The 23,783-nt window shown below is 48.5% G+C and overlaps 2 protein-coding genes across 2 annotated transcripts; one reads left to right on the top strand and one right to left on the bottom strand.

The window, feature by feature from the left end:
• Nucleotides 1-9,844: 9,844 nt before the first annotated feature.
• GPX1 (glutathione peroxidase 1) lies at nt 9,845-16,638 on the top strand. The gene is made up of 2 exons (XM_069966494.1): nt 9,845-10,095; nt 16,046-16,638. Exons 1-2 carry the CDS (start codon nt 9,877-9,879, stop codon nt 16,409-16,411), a joined length of 585 nt encoding a protein of 194 aa, XP_069822595.1. The 5' UTR covers nt 9,845-9,876; the 3' UTR covers nt 16,412-16,638.
• A 1,753-nt stretch (nt 16,639-18,391) lies between these two features.
• C4H3orf62 (chromosome 4 C3orf62 homolog) lies at nt 18,392-20,651 on the bottom strand. Its single transcript, XM_069966493.1, has 4 exons — nt 20,588-20,651; nt 19,935-20,232; nt 19,483-19,574; nt 18,392-18,620 (listed from the first exon to the last, which is right to left on the bottom strand). The coding sequence occupies exons 2-4, from the start codon at nt 20,225-20,227 to the stop codon at nt 18,412-18,414; spliced, it is 594 nt and encodes a 197-aa protein (XP_069822594.1). The 5' UTR covers nt 20,228-20,232; nt 20,588-20,651; the 3' UTR covers nt 18,392-18,411.
• Between the last annotated feature and the right edge of the window lie 3,132 nt (nt 20,652-23,783).

Genomic DNA, 23,783 nt, shown 5'->3' with positions numbered 1-23,783 from the left:
GGTGACAGTGTCACTTTAAGGCCATTTCAGGCTCTGTCCTTAAGGGGTTAAGGGTTAATGCATATGTAGGAATATCAAATTTATCCATTTCCTCCTTTGTTGAACTTGATGGACCAACTTGATACCAAACTATGTAAGTATAAAAGGTCTGAAGATTTTCCAAATGCATTGCAGATAGAAAACCCTTTAGGGTGCCTTCACACCTACCGGATCCACAGCGGATCTCACTTCTGCGGATTCTAAGCGAGAACCGCTGTGGATCCGGTACCATTCACCCCTATGATAGCACATATTCGCAGCGGGATTAACATCCCACTGTGGGATCCGGCCGCATCCCCCCATCCTCCGCCGCATCCAGCAGCCTGCATCCCCTATCCCTGGCCGCATCCTGCATCCCCTATTCCCGGCCGCATCCTGCATCCCGCCGCCGAGAGCATAAAGTACCTGCTCGGTGGCGCGGCTGCAGTGAGGCTCCCAGCTTCGGTCCCGCTCATTAGCGGGACCGAAGCCGGGACCCTCACTGCAGCCGCGCCGCCGAGCTGGTACTTTATGCGCTCGGCGGCAGGCTGCTGGATGCGGCGGGGGATGGGGGATGCGGGCTGCTGGATGTGGCGGGGATGGGGGATGCGGCTGCGGACAGCGAGGGGTTTAAGCACATATATGTGCTATCATAGGGGTGAATGGTACCGGATCCGCAGCGGTTCTCGCTTTGAATACGCAAAAGTGAGATCCGCTGTGGATCCGGTAGGTGTGAAGGCACCCTTAGTCTGCATTCACACATTCCGTGAAGTTGTCCGTGTGCACAGACAAATTTATAGCCCATTGCTTTGTATTGGGCTATTCACATGTTCAGTGTTTTCACTGTAATTAATTTAATTTAAAATGCTTTAAACAGATCTGTGAAAAACACAGACACAGATGCAAAACGGATGACAACATGGATGGTTTTTCATGGATCATGGAGATAGCTAGCAAAACACAATCACGGACCAGGAAAAACACTGAACGTGTGAATGCAGCCTTACTTTAAAGGGAATGTGTCTAGATTAGATTTTCTTTATACTGTTTAGAATCAGAGTCTTATTCCTTTACTCTAACCGGTTCCTGATTGTAATTTTTTATTTTCTAATCTTTTCTTTTAGTTTTTTTACATTGTTATGGGAGTTGCCCCATATACTTAACAGCAAAACTCATGGACACAGACGACAAAAGACAGACCTTTTCCTCCCTGAGATGAATGTAAAACATTACTGAGCACGCTGTGTGATCTGGAGCTGTATTGTCTCTTTTATTTACTGGTGTCACGTTGCTGAAATGCTGTACAGATCACTTAATAGGTCATTTTCTGAAGACACATTCGCCTTAAGTGAAGTATGTGCATATATATTCCTTGGGGAAAAAGGCAGCATGGAGTGACTGGTTAGCACAGTTGTCCTGCACCACTACAGTCCTAACCAAGGGCAATGTGTGCATAAAAGCGGTACTCCAGTATGAGAAAATTGTATTTAAATTAGACTATCACCCAAAGATAAATAACTTTCTAATATAATGTTATTACCGATAGTCCTTGCTTGAGTGGCTTTTCACCACTGACAGTAAATGGAAAATAGGACTACAAAACTTGTTTAATCAGAAAAAGTAGTTACCCCAGCACTGCCCCTGCATTTGTGCATTTTTCAGCCACGCTTCACAGAACGCTCACTGACACATAATGCCGTGGCTGCATGACCATATAGTGGTGCCTTGTGGTAAGATGAAATAATTTGTGGCATGCACAATCTTCATATAAATGCTTTTAATCCATCAACAGTCATGGGATGTGGATTGAGCTAGGGCAACAGATCGTTTCACACACTTCCACACACTTTCTCTGGGCCCTTGATACCAGGGCTGTGGAGTCAGAGTCGGAGTTAGTTTTGGCTGAAGTCGGAAAAAAATGTACCGACTCCGACTTAAAAAAAAAATCTTATAAAATTCATATCAAAACTCAATTCTAAATTGTTCTAAGTTTTGCTTATCAATATTTATTATGAGCAACATTCTAATAGGACACTAGCCCTATTATATAAGGGGGGGGGTTGAGAAAAAGTTGTCGGTCACTATTTGGCAGTTCGTTTCTGAGCTTGAAGAGTCCATTGTGAGGTGTGTGTGTGTGTGTGTGTGTGTAGATCTGTGCTGTTCTCTTCCTGGATGCCGGATGCCTGTATATGAGCAGCAGTGTAATATGAAGATATCCTGTGTAATATAGAGGAGGAGAAGACATAAGTAGCGTAGCAATAACCTCTGTCCTCAGTGTGGTGTGTTTCTTCAGTGTTCTATGGCTGCAGCTGTGTGTTTTATGGCTGCAGGAGGCTGTGTGTGTGTGTGTGTGTGTGTGTGTGTGTGTGCGTGTGTGCCCCCACACTCACAGTGACCCCTCTATATCACTATGGCTGACATCTATATTACAGGTATCTGGCAATGTTAGCAGTGTTTCTGTGTGTATGGTGAATATTTAGTTAGAAACATAGAAGATTGTTAGCAGGAAAAGACCACCTGCTCCATCTAGTCTAGTTCTTAGTTGTTCAGGACATGGAGGCTGGAGACTGGCTGCATCCACTGCACACACAGGAGAAGCTGCTTTATATCTTTCCTCATTCCCTCAGAAGTCGCCCCAGGATCATGTAGGACATTGAGGAGAAGCTACTGAGCCAGTGTGATAAATAACTCCCCTGGTATATGACTGGCCATTTATGAAGAAGCAGGAGTCAGAGTCGGTCCTGATAAAATTCAGGAGTCGGAGTTGTGGCTTACACTCTGTGACACTCCCATGTTAAAAAGATACAAAATCAGGATCAAATGACTCCCGTATCCAATCATGAATGTGTACTATATAAAAGTAAAAAAATTAATAAAAGTAACCAAACATAATTAAAAACAATTACTGACATCTTATGCTGAGCAGTTATTCAAGCTACAAACATATCACTTCCATAACCAATAAACAAGCATGTCGATGGCCACCTCCTGGTAAGTAGCACACATGGTGCAATACTAGAAACCGCATCCCCTGCTGTATAAGGAATCTACCCTTTACCAACTCGTCTCATAAATTACGGAATATTTTGAACGCTTTCACTGGGCGTGTTTGGATTTCTTTGGACAGGATGCTATCACTATCTACTATGTGCCAATTCGTAAAAATAACTGTTCTTACCACATTATTGATGGGACTGTGTAAATAAAAAAACAAATCTATTCTTTTCCCTCTGTCGTTCTGATCATTTATAATGCAGGGCATTACAATCTAAACATTGTGCTTTTTGCATAGCCCGAACCACTTCATCCTTAAGGTAACAGAAAAAAAAAAACCGCGGGTGTTCTCCTTTAACTCTTAACACACATTACAAAGTTATATAACTTTGTAATGTGTGTTAGTCACCTGCCTGGAGCCTCTTCCCCATAACCCCCCCTCATTAACCCTTTAAGGACGGGGCCCATTTTCGTTTTTACGTTTTCGTTTTTTCCTCCTTGTGTTTAAAAGGTCATAGCACTTGCATTTTTCCACCTAGAAACCCACATGACCCCTTATTTTTTGCGTCACTAATTGTACTTTGCAATTACAGGCTGAATTTTTGCATAAAGTACACTGCGAAACCAGAAAAAAATTCAAAGTGTGGTGAAATTGAAAAAAAAAAACGCATTTCTTTTATTTGGGGGAAATGTGTTTTTACGCCATTCGCCCTGGGGTAAAACTGACTTGTTATTCATGTTCCTCAAGTTGTTACGATTAAAACGATATATAACATGTATAACTTATATTGTATCTGATGGCCTGTAAAAAATTCAAACCGTTGTTAACCAATATAGGTTCCTTAAAATCGCTCCACTCCCAGGCTTATAGCGCTTTTATCCTTTGGTCTATGGGGCTGTGTCAGGTGTCATTTTTTGCGCCATGATGTGATCTTTCTATCGGTACCTTGATTGCGCATATACGACTTTTTGATCGCTTTTTATTAAATTTTTTTCTGGATTTGATGCGACCAAAAATGCGCAATTTTGCACTTTGGGATTTTTTTGCGCTGACGCCGTTTACCGTACGAGATCAGGAATGTGATTAATTAATAGTTTGGGCGATTACGCACGCGGCGATAGCAAACATGTTTATTTATTTATTTATTTGTTTACTTTTATTTAAAACCTGGGAAAAGGGGGGTGATTCAGACTTTTATTAGGGGAGGGGGCTTTTTACTATTAACAACACTTTATTATTTTTTTTTTACACATATACTAGAAGCCCCCCTGGGGGACTTCTAGTATATACACTGTGATCTCTCATTGAGATCTCTGCAGCATAGATATGCTGCAGAGATCCATGAGATCGGCACTCGTTTGCTTTCGGCTGCTGCAGCCGAAAACGAACGAGTGCCGAGCCGAGGACGGCGCCATCTTGGACGCGTCCCCGGCCGGCATCAGTAACGGAGATCGCTCCTCCGGGACAAGGTCCCGGAGGAGCGATCTCCCCCACTAGACCCCAGGGAAACGTTGCCTCCGGTAATCGGAGACAGCTGTCAACTTTGACAGCTGCCTCCGATTAGCTAATTAGCGGGCACGGCGATCAGACCGTGCCCGCTAATAGCAGCGGTCCCGGGCTACTCGCGGCACCCGGGATCGCGGCACTTCAAAGCGGGGCCGCCGCGCGGCCCCACTTTGAAGTGCAAGTGAGGACATATGACGTAGGTGTACGTCATATGTCCTTAAGAGGTTAACTGTCGACCCCAGTCCTCTTCTCCCGCCGCCATTTTGTGACGATGTCGTCACAAGTGGGGGGCGGGCCTGGTCATCCTCCCTGTGCACTCTCCCCCTGTAGTATGTAGCCCCCCTGTGCGCTCTCCCCCTGTAGTATATAGCCCCACTGTGCGCACCCCCGTAGTATATAGCTCCCTGTGAGCTCTCCCCCTGTAGTATATAGCCCCACTGTGCGCACCCCCGTAGTATTTAGCTCCCTGTGAGCTCTCCCCCTGTAGTATATAGCCCCCTGTGAGCTCTCCCCCTGTAGTATATAGCCCCCCGTGCACTCTCTCCCCCTGTAGTATATAGCCCCCCCTGTGCGCTCTCTACCTGTAGTATATAGCCCCCCTGCACTCTCCCCCAGTGGTATATAGCCCCCCTGCACTCTCCCCCAGTGGTATATAGCCCCCCTGCACTCTCCCCCAGTAGTATATAGCCCCCCCTGCACTCTCCCCCAGTAGTATATCGCCCCCCTGTGTGCTTTCCCACTGTAGTATATAGCCCCCCCTGCACTCTCCCCCAGTAGTATATCGCCCCCTGTGTGCTTTCCCACTGTAGTATATAGCCCCCCTGTGCACTCTCCCCCTCCCATATAGCCCCCCTGTGCTCTCCCCCTCCCATATAGCCCCCCTGTGCACTCTTTCCCTCCCATATAGCCCCCGTGTGCCCTTTCCCTCACACATAGCCCCCCTGTGTGCTCTCTCCCTCTCATATAGCCCCCCCTGTGCGCTCTCTCCCTTCCATATAGCCCCCCTGTGCACTCTCCCCCTCCCATATAGTCCCCCTGTGCGCTCCCCCCCATATGCGCGCTCTGCTGGAGTATCCCCGGGACGTCCCCAGAGAGCGCGTATCAGGCGGCGGCCAGGCCGACACTGTCTCAAGCTCCACAGACGTACTGAAATCTAAGGACAGTATGCCTATGGGGCGGGAGGCAGTGCAGTGGGGGAGCGGGACACATGGGGGCCGTCCCGGAACGGCACCGGATTCGGGCGGTTGGGGAGTCCAGCCAGGAGTCCGGACAGCTGGCCTCCGTGGTCCGGGTTCAGACCGTGGTCCGCCAGTTGAGGACCTCTGCCCTATTGTGTTGATCCAGAGGAAGGTAAAAATTTGATGTGACTAAAAAAGCGCAATTTTGGACTTTGGAAATTTTGGGCGCTTACGCCATTTACCGTGCGAGATCAGGAATGTGATAATTTAATGCTTCAGGCGATTACGCACGCGGCGATACCAAACATTTGTTTATTTATTTATAAGATGGGGAAAGGGGTGTGATTTAAACTTTTATTAGGGGAGGGGATTATTTATTAAAAAAAACAAACATTTATTTACTTTTTTTACACATATATTAGAAGCCCTCCTGGGGGACTTCTAGTATGACTGCTCTGATCTCTCAGAGATCTATGCAGTATAGATATACTGCATAGATCCATGGAGATAGGCACTCTATTGCTTTCGGCTGCTGTAGCCGAAATCAATAGAGTGCTGGGCCGGATCAGCGCCATTACGGCGCAGACCCCGGCCGGGACTAGATGCAGGGATCGCTCCTCTGCGATTTCCTCCAAATTACTGATATGTCTCAACCGGACAACCTATTCATATGGGACAGCCCTCTTTACTTTGGCTGAGTGATTGTGTTCCTATCTTAGTAACATATTAGTGGCTATTGGTTTACGAAAGCCACCCAATTGTAACCCTTCGTTGACCACCTGAATTGACACATCACAAAATTCAATCTGGTGTTTACATACAATTTTGGGGGATCTCAGACTGAATTTCTTGATGTTCATTTATCGGGCGGACAGCAGAATCTGCCTGACCATAGAATGGAATCTATGAAACAGGCAGAGAGTGAAGCAGGTGTTACAGGTAGAGAACACAGTGTGCTGTGTGATGTACAGTGTGCTGTGTGGCGTTACAGGCAGAGAATACAGCGTGCTGTGTGGTGTTACAGGTAGAGAATACAGCGTGCTGTGTGGTGTTACAGGCAGAGAATACAGCGTGCTGTGTGGTGTTACAGGTAGAGAAAACAGCGTGCTGTGTGGTGTTACAGGTAGAGAATGCAGCGTGCTGTGTGGTGTTACAGGCAGAGAATACAGTGTGCTGTGTGGTGTTACAGGCAGAGAATACAGTGTGCTGTGTGGGTGGGATCACAAGAAAAATTATAAAGCACTGCAATTAATTCCGTAACACAATGAAAATGCAATGTGTGAACACAGCCTTGCATACCTTTCAGCATAGGAATCGATGGTTATGTTAAAACACATGTGTTAGGACCAGTCTCAGGTGAAGACTACTACCTGTCAGCTGGAGCTCAGTGATTCTGTTGCCGGACACTCCTTTACATCATGGCGTCTGCTTACTTGCTGTTTTTGCCATGTATCTGTGCCTTATCAGGATTCATCTCTGAGCAGTGACTCCTGCTCAGAACTTTGGTGTAAAGAGGTTCTCGGACAACCATTTCCGGTCTCCTCAAAGGCTTTGACTGTGTCCTACTACCTCCTCCATGCTCATGCTGTACACTGAGGTCAGTAAGTGGGATTACACCACAGGAAGGAGCCAGCAGTGGGCTGACTATGGAAAAACTGCTGATCACTGAGCCTGGAGGATGGATTTACCGTTTGTTAATCTGGATATTTTATTATCCACCTTAGTTTTACTTTGCCATTTACGGTTCTATATCACAAATAAAACACATACTGTATTGCCCTTTTACTTTATTTCCTTGTATGGGTCAGAATGTGTTTCCGCTCAATGATACCACCCCTCCCCCTCTATAAACAACTTACAGAGAATGATCTTACCACTGACTTAAAGGGAACCAATCACGCTGAAAATCCATCTTAAGATAAGGAAACGTGCTGGCACATCACCCAGCACGTTTCCTAAACATCCCCCTGTAACCTCTGTGTCCCCCTCCATCAGTCAGTAATCTTACTTTGAAGAAGTCCCGCGCTGTATGTAAATTTCTGGCAAGTAGTTACGGTGTGCGGATTTAGTCAAGGTGGGCAGAATCAGTCACAGGTCCTGGGCGTCTGTAATGGCTGTAAGCACGCCCAGAGGGGCGTGCTTGAGGTCTGCCTTCCATCCACGTGACCCGGAGGCTTGCGTTTCACGTCGTCGGCGCGCTGACGTGATCCGCACGCAGCGCCGTCGTCTTCCGGAGTCCGCGCATGCGCAGTACGTCGGTGTCGTCTCCCGCCGTACTGCGCATGCGCAGACTACAGAAGACGTCTGCGCTGCGTGCGGATTATGTCAGCGTGCCGCCGACGTGAAACGCAAGCCTCCGGGTCACGGGGATGGAAGGCAAACCTCAAGCATGCCCCTCTGGGCGTGATTACAGCCATTACAGACGCCCAGGACCTGTGACTGATTCCGCCCACCTTGACTAAATCCGCCCACCGTGACTACTTGCCAGAAATTTACATACAGCGCGGGACTTCTTCAAAGTAAGATTACTGACTGATGGAGGGGGACACAGAGGTTACAGGGGGATGTTTAGGAAACGTGCTGGGTGATGTGCCAGCACGTTTCCTTATCTTAAGATGGATTTTCGGCGTGATTGGTTCCCTTTAACCCCTGGTTAGAGCTATAATGGGCACTGTCCTACCACAAGACTCCAGCAAAAGATTAATCCATCACATATCGGGTCACAATCGGCACGGTAAGGCCAAAGGCTGCAGTGTACAGGAGGCCATGTTCCTTTACACCCTGAGCAGCACAGTATGCAGGCCCTGTGTGTCAGCATTAGGCAGCTACTACACATGGCCAATACAGTGATTATTCCTGCAGCCCGACCACACAACTGATTGAGCCAGGTGAAGGAGCAGGGCCCTTATGTCATATCACACATAATCTGCTGCAGAATTCTGCTACTTACATTGGATAAACCTGCCCCATAGAACAGTGTTGGGGAACCTGCGGCCCTGCACTGGCCATGGGCAGTGATTAACCGAGCAGCCTGTCACTACAGAGGCCGGCTGGTGGCTGCAGAGAGTGGGCAGAAGCACCAGGGAGCGTGAACAGGTGTGTAGGAACTTTTAGTATTTTACGCTTTTAAAGCAAGGACTGCACGGACATCACTAACGATATACAATCTGCCCTTGCTGCACGATAGTTGAGCAGTGTATGGGCTCAATAAGTGAGCGCTGATCTAGCAGATCAGTGCTTGCTTACATTGAGCCATCAGGCCCTGTAATACAGCCCTAAAGCAGTGCAGGTGCTGTCAGCGTCACTGTGTGGCTGTTGCGTGTTATTTGCCACCTGCTTGAGCCTTCCCCTCCAGTCCTCCCCTCTACTGTATGGTCTATACTGGCTGGCTCCTCCTGGTTAGAGATGATCAAACAGAACAGGGCCGAGGTTCAGGTTCGTACGAACATGAACCATCAGCATTTGACTCCCGCTGCTTTCGCGTGTTAGGTAATAGGCTGTATCCCTGTTTTCCAGGCGGTACTCGGGCTGTCCCCACCTTTCCCATGGAACGTGAAGGCAGCAGGTGTCAAATGCCGATGGTTCGGGTGCGTACAAACCTAACCTTGGCCCTGTTCAATCATCTCTAGTCCTGGTCCCGCTCCCTGCACTATAAAGAATAAGATGTGAGGGTCCCTGTGTGCTATGTACTATACTGTAGGGAACACTGGACATTTTTCCATGAGGCACAGTAGCTGGCTACGGGAACCAACTAAAAACATTGCTGTTTATGGGGAAAAAACTGTGTGGTACTCAACCAGCCTGCCAGAACAGATTGGGATTGAGCACAGAGGTTTTACTTGTATGTATATACGCATATGAGATCTGGGCAGGTCTAGTCCAGATGGAAATGTCAGCATGTTTCCATTCAGTACCAGTCAGCAGAGATCCTGAGGGAACTAAAGAGAAGCATTGTGCGGTGCTGATAACCTGCTGTGGAGGGTGTACAGGCCGTGAGGCCGGACTCCCGCGCAGTCGTTTGGCGGGCACGTCACAAGCCCCTCTTAATATGTATTTGACTCCGCCCCGTTAGAAAGTACTCTCTTGTGATTGGCCGATCACTGATACGTGGGTGTGTCTCTCTGTCCTCTACTATAAGTTGCTGCTCTCCGGCTGCCATGCTCTAGCTTATACTCCGCCATGTCTCTTCGCTCGGTCTACGAGGTTTCGGCGCGGCTTTTATCCGGGGATGTGGTACCCCTGGCCCGGTACCGGGGAAAGGTGCTGCTCATTGAGAACGTAGCGTCTCTCTGAGGGACCACCGTCCGGGACTACACGCAGATGAACGAGCTGCAGTCAGAGTACGGCGCCCGGGGTCTGCAGGTCCTGGGCTTTCCCTGCAATCAGTTCGGACACCAGGTGAGAAGGCAACAAGGGCTGCTCCACCTGTACAGCCGTGACGTAGGGGCAGTATAATGGCGGTGTACGGATGCACAGGTTAGGGGCATAATCCGTAGGGTGTAATCCGTAGGTTGGGGGCATAAACTTTATGGTAGGGGGTAATAATCAGGTGTGGTGGCATGAGATTTGATTGGGGGGGCGGTAATGTACAGGTGTGGGGGCATGAGATTTGGGGGTGTAATCCGTAGGTTAGGGGCATGAGATTTGACTGGGTGTGTGTGTGTAATGTACAGGTGTGGGGGCATGAGATTTATCGTGTGTTGGTGTGGGGGCTGTAATCCGTAGGTTGGGGGCATGAGATTTATCGTGTGGGGGTGTAATCCGTAGGTTAAGGGCATGAGATTTGATTGGGGGTGTGTGTGTAATGTACAGGTGTGGGGGCATGAGATTTGATAGGGGGGGGGGGTAATGTAAAGGTGTCTGGGCAGGGGCGTAGCTAGGATTCATGGGGCCCCATAGCAAAAAACTGTATGGGGCTCCATAAATCCTGTACCCCCCCCACCCCCCCCCCCCCCCGCCAAACACAGACATTGACGCACATATACACACACAGAGGCACCATTAACATATATACAGATACGCCACTGACATACACACATATATACGCTGTAATGTGATTACACTAGTGCTGATGTATACGCCATGAGTATACTGTACACAGGGAAATCATCTCAGTGTAATACGAAATACTCAACCAGAAATAAAAGAAAATGCAGCAGATATTAGTGGTGGGTTCTTTTATTAGAGCCCAGCATTAATAGAAGCTGCTGCAGAACATCTTTGGGAGCAAACACACACACATATACATCAGTGCTACAGACATTGCTGACATACACACACACACACACACACATATATATAGCCACAGATACATACGCATACTGACATATAAATATATACACAGATACATATATACACACACTGACCTATACATATACCCAGGGGTGATTCTAGCCTCTCTGCTGCCCGAGGCGAACTATAGAATGACGCCCCCCCCCCCGTCAATCCGCCCACATTATAATCCACTACTGCCCCCCCCCCCCCCACTGCTGTCCCCAATAAACATAATGTTTGGTCCCTTTCTGCACAGAGGATGTCAGGAGAGGAGGGGGCTGATCCTATAGGAGAGGTCCCAGCAGCACAGAGGATGTCAGGAGAGGAGGGGGCTAATCCTATAGGAGAGGTCCCAGCAGCACAGAGGATGTCAGGAGAGGAGGGGGCTAATCCTATAGGAGAGGTCCCAGCAGCACAGAGGATGTCAGGAGATGAGGGTGCTAATCCTATAGGAGAGGTCCCAGCAGCACAGAGGATGTCAGGAGAGGAGGGTGCTAATCCTATAGGAGAAGTCCCAGCAGCACAGAGGATGTCAGGAGAGGAGGGTGCTGATCTTTTAGGACAGGTCACAGCAGCACAGAGAATGTCAGGAGAGGAGGGTGCTGATCTTTTAGGAGATGGTCCCCCTCCTCCCCCCTTATAGATGGTCCCCTTCTTCCCCCCCTTATAGATGGTCCCCCCCCCCTTATAGATGGTCCCCCTCTCCCCCCCCCTTATAGATAGTCCCCCTCTCCCCCCTCCCTTATAGATGGTCCCCCTCTCCCCCCTCCCTTATAGATGGTCCCCCTCTCCCCCCTCCCTTATAGATGGTCCCCCTCTCCCCCCTCCCTTATAGATGGTCCCCCTCTTTCCCCTCCCTTATAGATGGTCCCCCTCCCCCCTCTTTCCCCTCCCTTATAGATGGTCCCCCTCTCCCCTCTTTCCCCCTTATAGATGGTCCCCCTCTTTCCCCTCCCTTATAGATGGTCCCCCTCTTTCCCCTCCCTTATAGATGGTCCCCCTCTTCCCCCCCCCTTATAGATGGTCCCCCTCTTCCCTCTCTCCCCCCCCCTTATAGATGGTCCCCCTCTCCCCCCCCTTATAGATGGTCCCCCTCTTCCCTCTCTCCCCCCCTTATAGATGGTCCCCCTCTCCCCCCCCCTTATAGATGGTCCCCCTCTTCCCCCCCCTTATAGATGGTCCCCTCTCCCTTATAGATGGTCCCCCTCTCCCCCTCCCTTATAGATGGTCCCCTCTCCCTTAAAGATGGTCCCCCTCCCCCCCTTATACATGGTCCCCCTCTCCCCCCTCCCTTATAGATGCCCCCTTATAGATGGTCCCCCTCTTCCCCCCCCCCTTATAGATGGTCCCCCTCTTCCCCCCCCCTTATAGACAGTCCCCCTCCCTTATAGATGGTCCCCCCCTTATAGATGGTCCCCCTCTTTCCCCCCTCCCTTATAGATGGCCCCCCTTATAGATGGTCCCCCTCTTTCCCCCCTCCCTTATAGATGGTCCCCTTCCCCCCCCTATAGATGGTCCCCCTCTCCCCCCCCCCTTATAGACAGTCCCCCTCCCGCCCCTCCCTTATAGATGGCCCCCCTCTTTCCCCCCCCTTATAGATGGTCCCCCCCTTATAGATGGTCCCCCTCTTTCCCCCCTCCCTTATAGATGGTCCCCTTCCCCCCCCTATAGATGGTCCCCCTCTTCCCTCTCCCCCTTCCTTATAGATGGTCCCCCCTTATAGATCGTCCCCCTCTTCCCCCCCTACCTTATAGATGGTCCCCCTCTTTTCCCCCTCCCTTATAGATGGTCGCCCTCTTCCCCCCCTACCTTATAGATGGTCCCCCTCTTCCCCCCCTACCTTATATATGGTCCCCCTCTCCCCCCCCCCCCCCCTGCACAGCAGATAAAACAAAAACAAAAAACAGCACACAACTCACCTGCCCTCCGTTCCCCCGTCGAGCCTCTCTGGTCTGGTCCCGGCTGATGTGCGGCTGCCCGGGGTGTCCCGTCCTGTCCCCGGCAGCGCGCGCATCAGAGAGCTCCCCGTGTGCCTGTGGCTGTGACTTCCGGCGCACGGGGATCTCTCTGATGCGCGCGCTGCCGGGGACAGGACGGGACACCTCCGGCAGCCGCACATCAGCCGGGGGACTAAGGCTGCATTCCCACGTTCCGTGATCCTGACGGATCACGGACGTGGAATGCATTTACCGGAGTCCCCCCGCGCCCGGACAGCATCTGTAATGAGATGCTGTGAGCGGGGGAGACTGTGTTCATAAGCGCCGCGCTGTAATGAATACAGTCTCCCCCGCTCACAGCATCTCATTACAGATGCTGTCCGGGCGCAGGGGGACTCCGGTACATGGTACAATCAGTGGCGGATTATAATGTGGGCGGCCGCCCGAACCGCTCATATTATAGTCTGCCACTGAATGCCGCAGGGCCGTTTTAATACATTGGTGGGCCCAGTGCACAGCCCTCAAGAGTGGGCCCCCCCTTCCCTTTCGGCACATTGTATAATGTACTGAATTTGCCCCCACACTGTATCAAGAGCCCCAATACATACAGTAGTTACCTTATAACACTATTTCCACCATACAGTGATTACATATTACATAAAAACTGCACTAAACAAAACAGAAAGTTATCACCAATGATACCATTACATAATACCGCCACATCATGACCCCTAACACTACAATCCTATAACAGAGTGCAGTTACATCCAGTGACTCACCGGGGGCGTCTTCTCCAATCAGAGTCTGTCACCTTTTCTTTTTCTCTCCATCCAGTCTGGGCCACCTTGAAGTCTTCCCCTGGCTGTGAATCTTCTCTCCAGAATCTGCCAGACAAATATTTTAGGCTCCAACACATACAGTAGTTAGGTCCCTTGTACCCCTACATAGTAATACCCCTCTGTGCCTCCATAGTTTTAAGGTGTCCCTGTAGTATATAGCCCCTCATGTGCTCCTCCAGTTATATACAGCCCTCCTGTGCGCTCCCCCATTAGTATATAGCCCCCCTGTGCACTCTCCCCAGTAGTATATAGCCCCCCCTGTGCTCTCCCACAATAGTATATAGCTCCCCTGTGCTCCCCCATAGTATATAGCCCTGTGCTCCCCCATAGTATATAGCCCCCTGTGCTCCCCAGTAGTATATAGTCCCCTGTGCTCCCCCATAGTATATAGCTCCCCTGTGCTCCCCAATAGTATATAGCCCCCTGTCCTCCCCCATAGTATATAGCCCCCTGTGCTCCCCCATAGTATATAGCCCCCTGTCCTCCCCCATAGTATATAGCTCCCCTGTGCTCCCCAGTAGTATATAGCTCCCCTGTGCTCCCCCATAGTATATAGCCCCCTGTGCTCCCCCATAGTATATAGCCCCCTGTGCTCCCCCATAGTATATAGCTTCCCTGTGCTCCCCATAGTATATAGACCCCTGTGCTCCCCAGTAGTATATAGCCCCCTGTGCTCCCCCATAGTATATAGCTCCCCTGTGCTCCCCCATAGTATATAGCTTCCCTGTGCTCCCCATAGTATATAGACCCCTGTGCTCCCCAGTAGTATATAGTCCCCTGTGCTCCCCAGTAGTATATAGTCCCCTGTGCTCCCCCGTAGTATATAGCCCCCTGTGCTCCCCCATAGTATATAGCCCCCTGTGCTCCCCCATAGTATATAGCCCCCTGTGCTCCCCAGTAGTATATAGCCCCCTGTGCTCCCCAGTAGTATATAGCTCCCCTGTGCTCCCCAGTAGTATATAGCTCCCCTGTGCTCCCCCATAGTATATAGCTTCCCTGTGCTCCCCATAGTATATAGACCCCTGTGCTCCCCAGTAGTATATAGTCCCCTATGCTCCCCCATAGTATATAGCCCCCTGTGCTCCCCAATAGTATATAGCTCCTCCTCCCATATAACATTGAAAAAAACAAACACTGTTACTCACCTAGGTCCACGCGTTCCTCTTCTCTTCCCTCCTGTGGCCGCACTTCCTCCGGTCACAAGAGGCTGCACTCCCCTTACCCTCGCGCCGACGCTCCAGTGACGTCGGCCGCTAGAGGGAGAGTGCGGCCTCTTGTGACCGCAGGAAGTGCGGCCACAAGAGTGAGTGACTGACAGGGAGGGAGCCAATGGCTCTCTCTCTGTCAGTGTCGCTGACGCGCCGCAGCAGCAGCGGACGGGGGCAGCGGCGGACGGGGGGGGCCCTGCAGGGGGCGCCATGGAGGGGTAAGTAGATTACCCATCCATGGCGCTCCCCCCTGACAGGCTGGTGGCCGGAGCCCTGTGCGACCGCATTGGTCGCACATAGCAACGGCCGGCCTGCTCGGGGGGGCCCCTTTAACCAGCGGGCCCGGTGCACGTGCACCATGTGCCCTCTGGTTAAAGCGGCCTTGGAATGCCGCCCCCATGAAGACAGCTGGTGGCGCCGCCTGAGGCAGACGACTCAGGTCGCCTCATGATTGCGGCGCCCCTGCATATACCCACAGATACATATATACACACACTGACACACATACACAGCACTTACAGCTCCCAGGCTTCCCCCCCCTCCTCCTCCTGTAGTCCGGGCTGATCTTCACATAGGTATTGAGGACCTTTGGGTCATGTGACCCAAAGGTCCTTCATCCCTCTCCTGTGCCGTCTGGCAGGTCCTGCTCCTCTGTTCAGCCCGCTCACCCGGCACTACAGTGAGGGGGCTGAACAGTGCAGTGGGGGTCCCTCTTCCTCTCTGGACCCCTGGGGGAGCGGGGTACCTACCATGAAGGCAGGGCAGGCTTCCTCGGGCCCCCTTCATGCAGGGGCCCCATAGCAGTCGCCTTCCCTGCCTTCACTGTAGCTACGCCACTGTGTCTGGGCATTAGCTGTATTGTAGTGGGGTATTATATAGGTTGGGGGCATGAGTTAATTGTAGGGGGCTAATGTAGAGTTGGGATGGCATCAGCTTTATTGTAGGGGGGTAATGTACAGTGGGATGGCATCAGCTTTATTGTAGGGGTGCACAAATTTACCAAAGGGGTGTAATATATGGGTGATGGGAGCGTTATAATGCTGCCAGTGGTTTGTCTGTAAACTGCAGTGTTTCTTGTCCATTTCTGCAGGAGAACACCAGTAACCAGGAGATCCTGAACTCGCTGCGGTACGTACGCCCGGGTGGTGGTTTTCAGCCAAACTTCCCCCTGTTTGAGAAGTGCGATGTGAATGGTGAGAAGGAGCACCCCCTCTTCACCTTTCTGAAGGAACAGCTGCCATATCCCAGTGATGACCCAGTGTCTCTTATGGGTGACCCAAAAAGCATCATCTGGTCCCCAGTGCGCAGGAATGATATCTCCTGGAACTTCGAGAAATTTCTTGTTGGACCAGATGGTGTCCCATACAAGAGATATGGCCGCCGCTTTGAGACCATCAAAATCCGGGATGACATTGAGAAGTTGTTAAAGGACGTTCACTTTGATGATAAGATGTAATTGTGACAATCAATTGCTGTCCTGGTGACGTCTGTGATACCAAACCCTGTGCTTTACTTTGCTCTGACTTTACAACTGTTGGCACTGACGCTACAGAACTGTCATGTATGATGCTTCTTCTCGAAAACCACAGAGTTGAGGCTGATGGGCCTGGAGATGGTCTGTGGGGGGTGCATAATGGTGGAAGTTGTGGGTAAAGGAATGCCTTAATAAAATCCTTAACACTTTTTTCTTTTGTTCTGTCAGACATCATATGACCGGCTTAAGCATTTCACTGGTGAAGTTCATAAAGTGGCCCCTGTATTGTAGTACACCAGTATATAGCAGGCAAGTTGGTCACAAGCTGACTCCATTGGATCACCAGTGATTTCAGACTACTATGAAGTTATTTGTTTAGCTCCAGTCAGTCTGACATGTCTCTTAATAGTTTGCAGTAAGATATACAAGGGTTAACCCTAGCCCAATAAGACCTTCTAGTGGATGCTGGGGAGCTGGTGTGTCAAACTTGCACGCACCCAGTTGTTGCAAAGCTACCATCATGCCTGTACAGCTAAAGCTTTGGCTGTCCAGGCATGATGAGAGTTGTAGTTGTGCCACAGCTTGACACTTGTGTTCTAGGATGTTGCACTGTGATAAATATCTTGTTCACACCCGGCACTGGAGTGTGAATATTCTACATGTCACCCTTTCCCCTGTCATGTGCCTTATACTCCTTATCCTGGCTGAGCAGGTGCTGCCATAAGGTTATCATTGCCTCCTGAGTAGAAGTGATAAGGGTGCAGAGTCACTGTGGGGAACTGCACATTCTGGAATATTCCTCCTCACTTGGGATGTAGTTGTCGGAATTTCCCTGTCGCTTCAGGTGGTGGTGACTCATTGACCATGTTCGGCTCTTCCTGAACAAGTCTCATGATGATTCGGCATATTCTTGTCTGGTTTCCTTAGCACCAGCCCCTGATGTACTCATCTACAGCTCTACAGGCTGGCTTCTCACATTGCAGATGTGCTGTGCATTGCAGTGAGGGTTTTCAATTTCAAGCGTTATAATGATAGGTGTGTAGTTTTGTAAAGTAAACTATTTCCTGCTGATGTTACATTGAAAACTGTACCAACTTCCATGTCGCTGCTGTTCATAGCCACAATGTGAGAAACTACTCCAGTCTCATGGGTAAGATGCCATAGGAAACTCTTTCCTCTCTGGTGCTTAGTACTGCCCCTGCTAAGTAACGTGTGGAGTGAACTTTAGGAAGGAGCTCCTTTTGAGCCTCAAAACAAATTAGCAGGCAAAAGTCTGAACTTTTTTTATGGTGTATTCTTGGCCTCCCCCCCCCCCCCCCAATATTTTGCTGGCTTTGTTTAGGCTGTATCAAGAACTATAGCATTTACATTTTTTTGTCACTTTTGGCCCAAAATAAATCCAAGTCGTAACCATATATTTGCAGAAAAGAGCCTGATGCTTATGTCCATACTAGAGATGAGCGAACCTTGAGCATGCTTGAGTTCATTCAAAGCCAAAAATTTGGCGTTTTGATTAGCGGGGGCTTTTGAAGTTGGGAAAAAAAAGGTTACAGCCAATGACTATATCCATGTTTTCCACATAGCCTTAGGGCTTTATCCAACTTCAGCAGCCACCGCTAATCAAATGCCGAACGCTTTGGTGCATGCTCGAGGTTCGCTCATCTCTAGTCCATAACTACATTACACCCATAAACTAAGGAGAGAAAAGGTCTTCCCACAAAGCTTAATACAAAAAGGCTTTTTAGATTGTGAGACAATATAGCCTTGGCAGGGCCTTATGCCTTAGCCAGAACTGGAGATGTATTGATATAGGAAGGACCATGAGGGCCTATAACTCTGCCCCCACACATGGCACTGAAAGGGCTATAACATCTGACTAGTATATGTAGAGGTAGGAAACGTTTAACTGAAGCTACATGGAACTGATAAATAACTGTTTCAGAGTATCGCTGACAAGTCCCCTGGCTGTAGAAAGTAAGAAATTACTGGTTCTTTGCATGTTGCAAGATGCTGTAATCTTCCTCAAGATCCAGAGCAAGTTCAATGATTTGATCACCACTTGATGCTGGGTCAGTGATGTCTCCTGCTGGTGGTGTCATTTCGTCTGTCAGGCCCAAAATATCCAGACTGAAGACAATGCTCCGATCCAAATTCTGTAAGATCTCTGCCATTACTGGGTAGCTGGTGCTCTCTAAATGCCCAAAGAGATACAAATAGAACATGAGAGGGTTAAATAATGAATATCCATAAATCTGCCGCCTACAAATGAGGGCTGAACCCTTGAAAGCTGGTTTAATAGTAAATTTTGATTAAACCATACCAGGATGTAGGTTCTCATCATTAGATTGTCATCCTCTCTGCACTCACAAAAAAACAAAAAGTGCAGCAGCAGTAACCTACAGGTGCAAGGGCTTACCGTATATACTCCTCCCAGCGTACATGATAAACACCTGCTCTGTAGATATTAAGAAGTGAGGATCTTAGCAAACTATTTGATGAAACAGAGTGTACCATGTCACTAGGGATGAGCGAACTGTCGATGCCTGCGATCCCGGGTGCATAGTTGCGCTCCCGGGAATCTGCGGGCAGGATCTTCCAGGGAATTCAAGATACATTCCCTGGATTTCCAGGGAATGTATCTTGAATTCCCTGGAAGATCCCGGCCACAAATTCCCGGGATCGCAGGCATTGTACTGGAGTGAGCGGCTTTCGGACTGAAAGTTCCGCTCATCTCTACATGTCACCAACGTTAAGGTGTCCTTGAGACATGGTCCCTACTCTAGCATTTTTACACTAGCAATGGCCTCTCCTGGGCTTTAATAAGCCTACAACTGGGCAGATAGGAGCCAAATGATCTCTTTTATAGCACCCTTGGGACATGGGTGGAGAGCAAGCCAACAGGAGGTAGCCACCCCATCCCCATTCAACAGAAAGAAAGGGAAAATTTGGCAGCACATCTATGACTGTTCACACTGCAGGTTGCACAACCTGCAGTGTGAACAGAGTCATAGATGCGTTGCCAAATTTTCCCTTTTTATCCTCTCTGCACTCACCAATCATATCCAGCAAGTCCTGAGTGATGTCCTGTAGACTCTGATCTTGGGGAACATTCCTGCAGTCCTGTACGGATGGATGAAAGGTCTCACTGTATGGAAGGAAGAAAGGTGTAAGAGAGGTATGTCACTGTGACAACGGTGAGAGTTTTGTAGGCACGCTCGGTGACCTATTGTGCAGGGTGGACTGAGCTTTAAGCACCTCCTATTGTGAATGGCCTAATCCCATCTTATCTGTATATTGCAATTCAGTTTGTGATAGGGTGCAGACTGCTAAAATGTTTTCTTCAATGAAAATGGCAAAGTTGTAAGATGGAAAATTAGAAAAAAAACCCAGTTATGTTCTTAAAAGATATGTTTAACATAGAAAAAGTGATCTAAGCAATAGGTAATTTTCTCTACTGGCACATGGAATGTCACAGTAATCATGACTATAGTCTGCTGACTTGTACCTTACTAAGTTCTCTTTTGAAGACCATTTGATACAGGAGACGGGCAAAATATTTTTTCCAATATCAGCATGATGATCACATCGCTCTTCAAGAAGGATGTTGGTGGGAGTCAGACAGATGCTTTCAGAAGGTGGACTGAGGATGGTGTCCTGGGCCCATGTGCTGTCTCTGCACTGTATTAGGGAAGAACAAGTATAGAACAGGTGTGCGATCCCTGGGGGCCGTGGACCCTCCAGAGCTTTCTGGATCGCAGAGGACAGTTCATTCCGACACCGCTCCAGTTTCTCACACATGACTCCTACAACACAAAACCAAACGCTAATAAACAGAAAAGGGTAATAAAGTTTTGTATGCTATGTAGCTGATCTTTGTGATATTTGTCTGGGAAAGCTAGCTGGCTGGCAAACAATATGGCTGGCTGACATCACAGCTTTCATGAGCATGGAACCAAGGCATCTGCTGCGTTGTGTAGTCCCAACCCAGACCTCCTGGTTTCTGTGATTCTTTGCATGTTCACAGTAGGTCTGGGAAGGGATTTGTTACTTTGTATCAATTGAATAACAACAGTGTGACTTATGTGACAGCATGGTGGCTACAATGGACATGTTATTATGCCAGAAGATACCAAGCAGTTGCTAAAATCAGGATCCTACATTATTTTAAGCTGGCAGCCATGACACTGGAGTACAGGATCCAAGGCAATCCCTGCTGTCAACGGCAACAGCGAAAACCAATGAGAGCGCAGGATGCACTGGTGTGCAGCTGATAAGAGGTGGGAGTGCAAACAGCTTTGGTGGAGGCCGCCATGTTGTAGCTCTGACACTGGAAGCCATTTATTTATTTATTTTTAGTCAGATTGCTTACTGTGGATGACAGCAGCATTATTTATTGAGTTGGGTGTTGGTGGTGACAATGTAATACAAGTATGTAATACAATAGTGTTTCCTGGTACATGTGTTGCCAGTACAATGGAAGAAAGCATGTCACGCCAGGGTCTGGAGAAGATATCAGATATTGTGCTCAGAGTTTACATCAGAGGGGATGGACATCTCCGGGGACCCTGACTCCTGTCCTCACCAGTTAGTGCACCCACACCCCACCAACTTCCTCCCATCATAATGTGAAGCTCAAGGACTTGTTGACACAGATCTGATGTAGGCAAGCAGCCAACATCTACGCTCCTCCTATACGTGCTTCATACTGATAGTGACAATATAGCAACCTGAAGTCCCCCTTACAGGACGGTCTGGACTGTTGGATCAGGATGAGTTCTCAGCCTCTGACAAGCAAAGATTTTAAGAACGGAAAGGACGTAACTCATTTATCGGGCGGATGCTTTACATTTTCCTCATTTTCCTTTTTTACTTATTTTGTGATCAATTAAAAATTTCTATTCCATGTTGGTTGATAAAGTTGTCATAAATTATGCAGCAAATCACAGAAAACTTGACATCCTTTAACGGGGTATTCCCTGCACTATCCATAATAATCACAGCAGATGATAGAGCAGCCTTCTCATCAGTCAGAATAACGCTTGATAGCTTGTAGTCACTGTAGCTTCCTTATTTCAGTAAAGTCCCATCCTCCTGGAACACACAATGACTCATTAATCTCAGCAGCGTCTCTAGTCAGTGGTCATGGCCATTTCCTGAATTGCAACACTTGTAACTAGGGCAAATAAGGAAGAAATCAAGGGAGCAGACATTGTTACGCCACATCTCTGGCTGCCACCCTTATTGCTACCTGCTTCCTCCTCACATAAGCAAATATTACAAACGCTCAGGGCATCCTATGCAGCGAGAGCTATAAAAGAACAGCACTGGCTCCACGCAGAAACAGCCAGGACCATATACTTCATAGCACAGAAATGGCCCATGAGTGCAGGAGATCCCGCCAGCCACCCAGTCATAGTGGGAGTCTATGGGAGGCTCGCCCGCCTCTTCTCCCTGCACTGAAGAATGAACATGTTCATTTTTCAGCGGGGAGAGAGGAGGCGTGTAAGCCCCCCATAGAGTGTCATTATGACAGGAAGGCGGGCAGCATTCCGCAGCAGACAATTCCACCACTTTTGCTCCGTGTGCATGGAACCTATGTGGGAAGAGGCCAAGTAGCAATTTACCCACATAAATAACAGCTGTTGGTTGGGCCAGCTTCCACTAAAAAGGGAAAATGGGTAGTTCATAAAACTTGTTGGACGGACGCTAAAAACAAACTCTATATAAAGGCCAAATCATACCACCACACCTTTACCAGATATTACTACCGCACAATAACTTTACCAGTATACTCTTGCCAAATAAAATCCAATATACCATGGGCAATATTGCTAACACCCCCACTATAAAGGAAACAATAATACTGTCATACTATGATCACTTATTATCACTACCTAATGACTATTACCATGATACTGTATACAAAACACTATGCAGACCATTTTTACCTCCATACAGTGAAAATATGCAGTTACTGTACATCCAATGAAGTGGCATTTTCTTTGATTTTAGGATCTTCACTCCAGCACCATCCTCACTTCTATACAAAGTCCCCCATCTTTATTGCTCCACACTGTAATAGTGCCCACTTTGTGCCCCATATAATATTTAAATCCAATTTGGGACTTAAAATAGTGCTATGCATTCACACAGTAGAAAGGCTACCATCTACATCTTTCAACATGTTCTCAAATGGTTCTTAGTTGTTCGCTAAAATTTCGCTGATCACTTTGTGTAAACAGTCTTTCAAAGATTCACCCTATGTGTGAGATGGGCCTAAGCGATCTTAAAAACGATCGCAATAACAATTTTTTCCTCTAAATGCTGATCATTATAAAAACCAAATTGTTGCATCAAAATCGCCAAACGATCAATTGGGCGAATTATTGCTTCGTGTAAACGGACCATTAGACTCCCTGCTCTTCACACAAAAGTGAGGTCATTCATGCGCCGGAGAGCTGGGGGGTGACTTCTTGTGGCCAGAGGCATAATGCTGCCTGTGGCCCCAAGGGTGATTGGCTGATTGAGAGCCAACTACTCCTTGCTGTCTACACGGGCCCAGGGCAGCGTATTATTGGAGCTGAAGCAAATATGGGTGTGTTAACCATGGCCCTCCCAGAAGCTGTGGACCTCCCAAATTATTATCTGCCACTATGAAGGTGGGCATATTGTGCCTTCTGGCTTAATAATATCAAAAGTCATTAGGGTAGTCCCCATCAGCTTCTCCCTTCCCAACCAGCCTTGACCGACTTGTCTGGGTACAAGGAGAAATCTATAAATCAAGGCTGGTAGAACAGTCACAAGCCACCAGAAACTACCCTGATAACTCGTGGTTTATGCTGCATAATGACAGGTTTAATTAAAACCAGATACTGAACCATACTCATCTGTTTTTATTTTCTGTAGATCCATTCCCCCACTCTTATGGTGCGTTTACACAGACAGATTTATCTGACAGATCTTTGAAGCCCAAACCAGGAACAGACTGTAAACAGGGTTCAGGTCATAAAGGACAGGCTGGGATCTATCATTTTTTCAAATCCATTCCTGGCTTTGGCTTCCAAAATCTGTCAGATAAATCTTTCTGTGTAAACGCACCCTAAGTAGCATATCAGAGATGCTGCCATGCAGGGGACAGAGTCTGGTACAGGTCTTCCATGTCTGTGTTCCGTGCGGAACATGGAACGTGTGAATGTGGCCTTAGACTAAAACTTGAAGGAGGCTGAAGGAAAGAGGGGGAGCTGTGACCTTGACTTTCTGAAAGGTGCACAAATTTCCACAATAACTATTCAGCATTCCCTTTGCATTGACTGGGATTTAATAGCTGAACATTGGCAAAGGAGCCCCCAATGAC

Source organism: Dendropsophus ebraccatus, chromosome 4, assembly GCF_027789765.1.
Source record: "Dendropsophus ebraccatus isolate aDenEbr1 chromosome 4, aDenEbr1.pat, whole genome shotgun sequence".
Lineage (NCBI taxonomy): Eukaryota > Metazoa > Chordata > Amphibia > Anura > Hylidae > Dendropsophus > Dendropsophus ebraccatus.
Note: the sequence above shows the minus strand (reverse complement) of the source record. Positions and strands in the feature narration are given on the sequence as shown.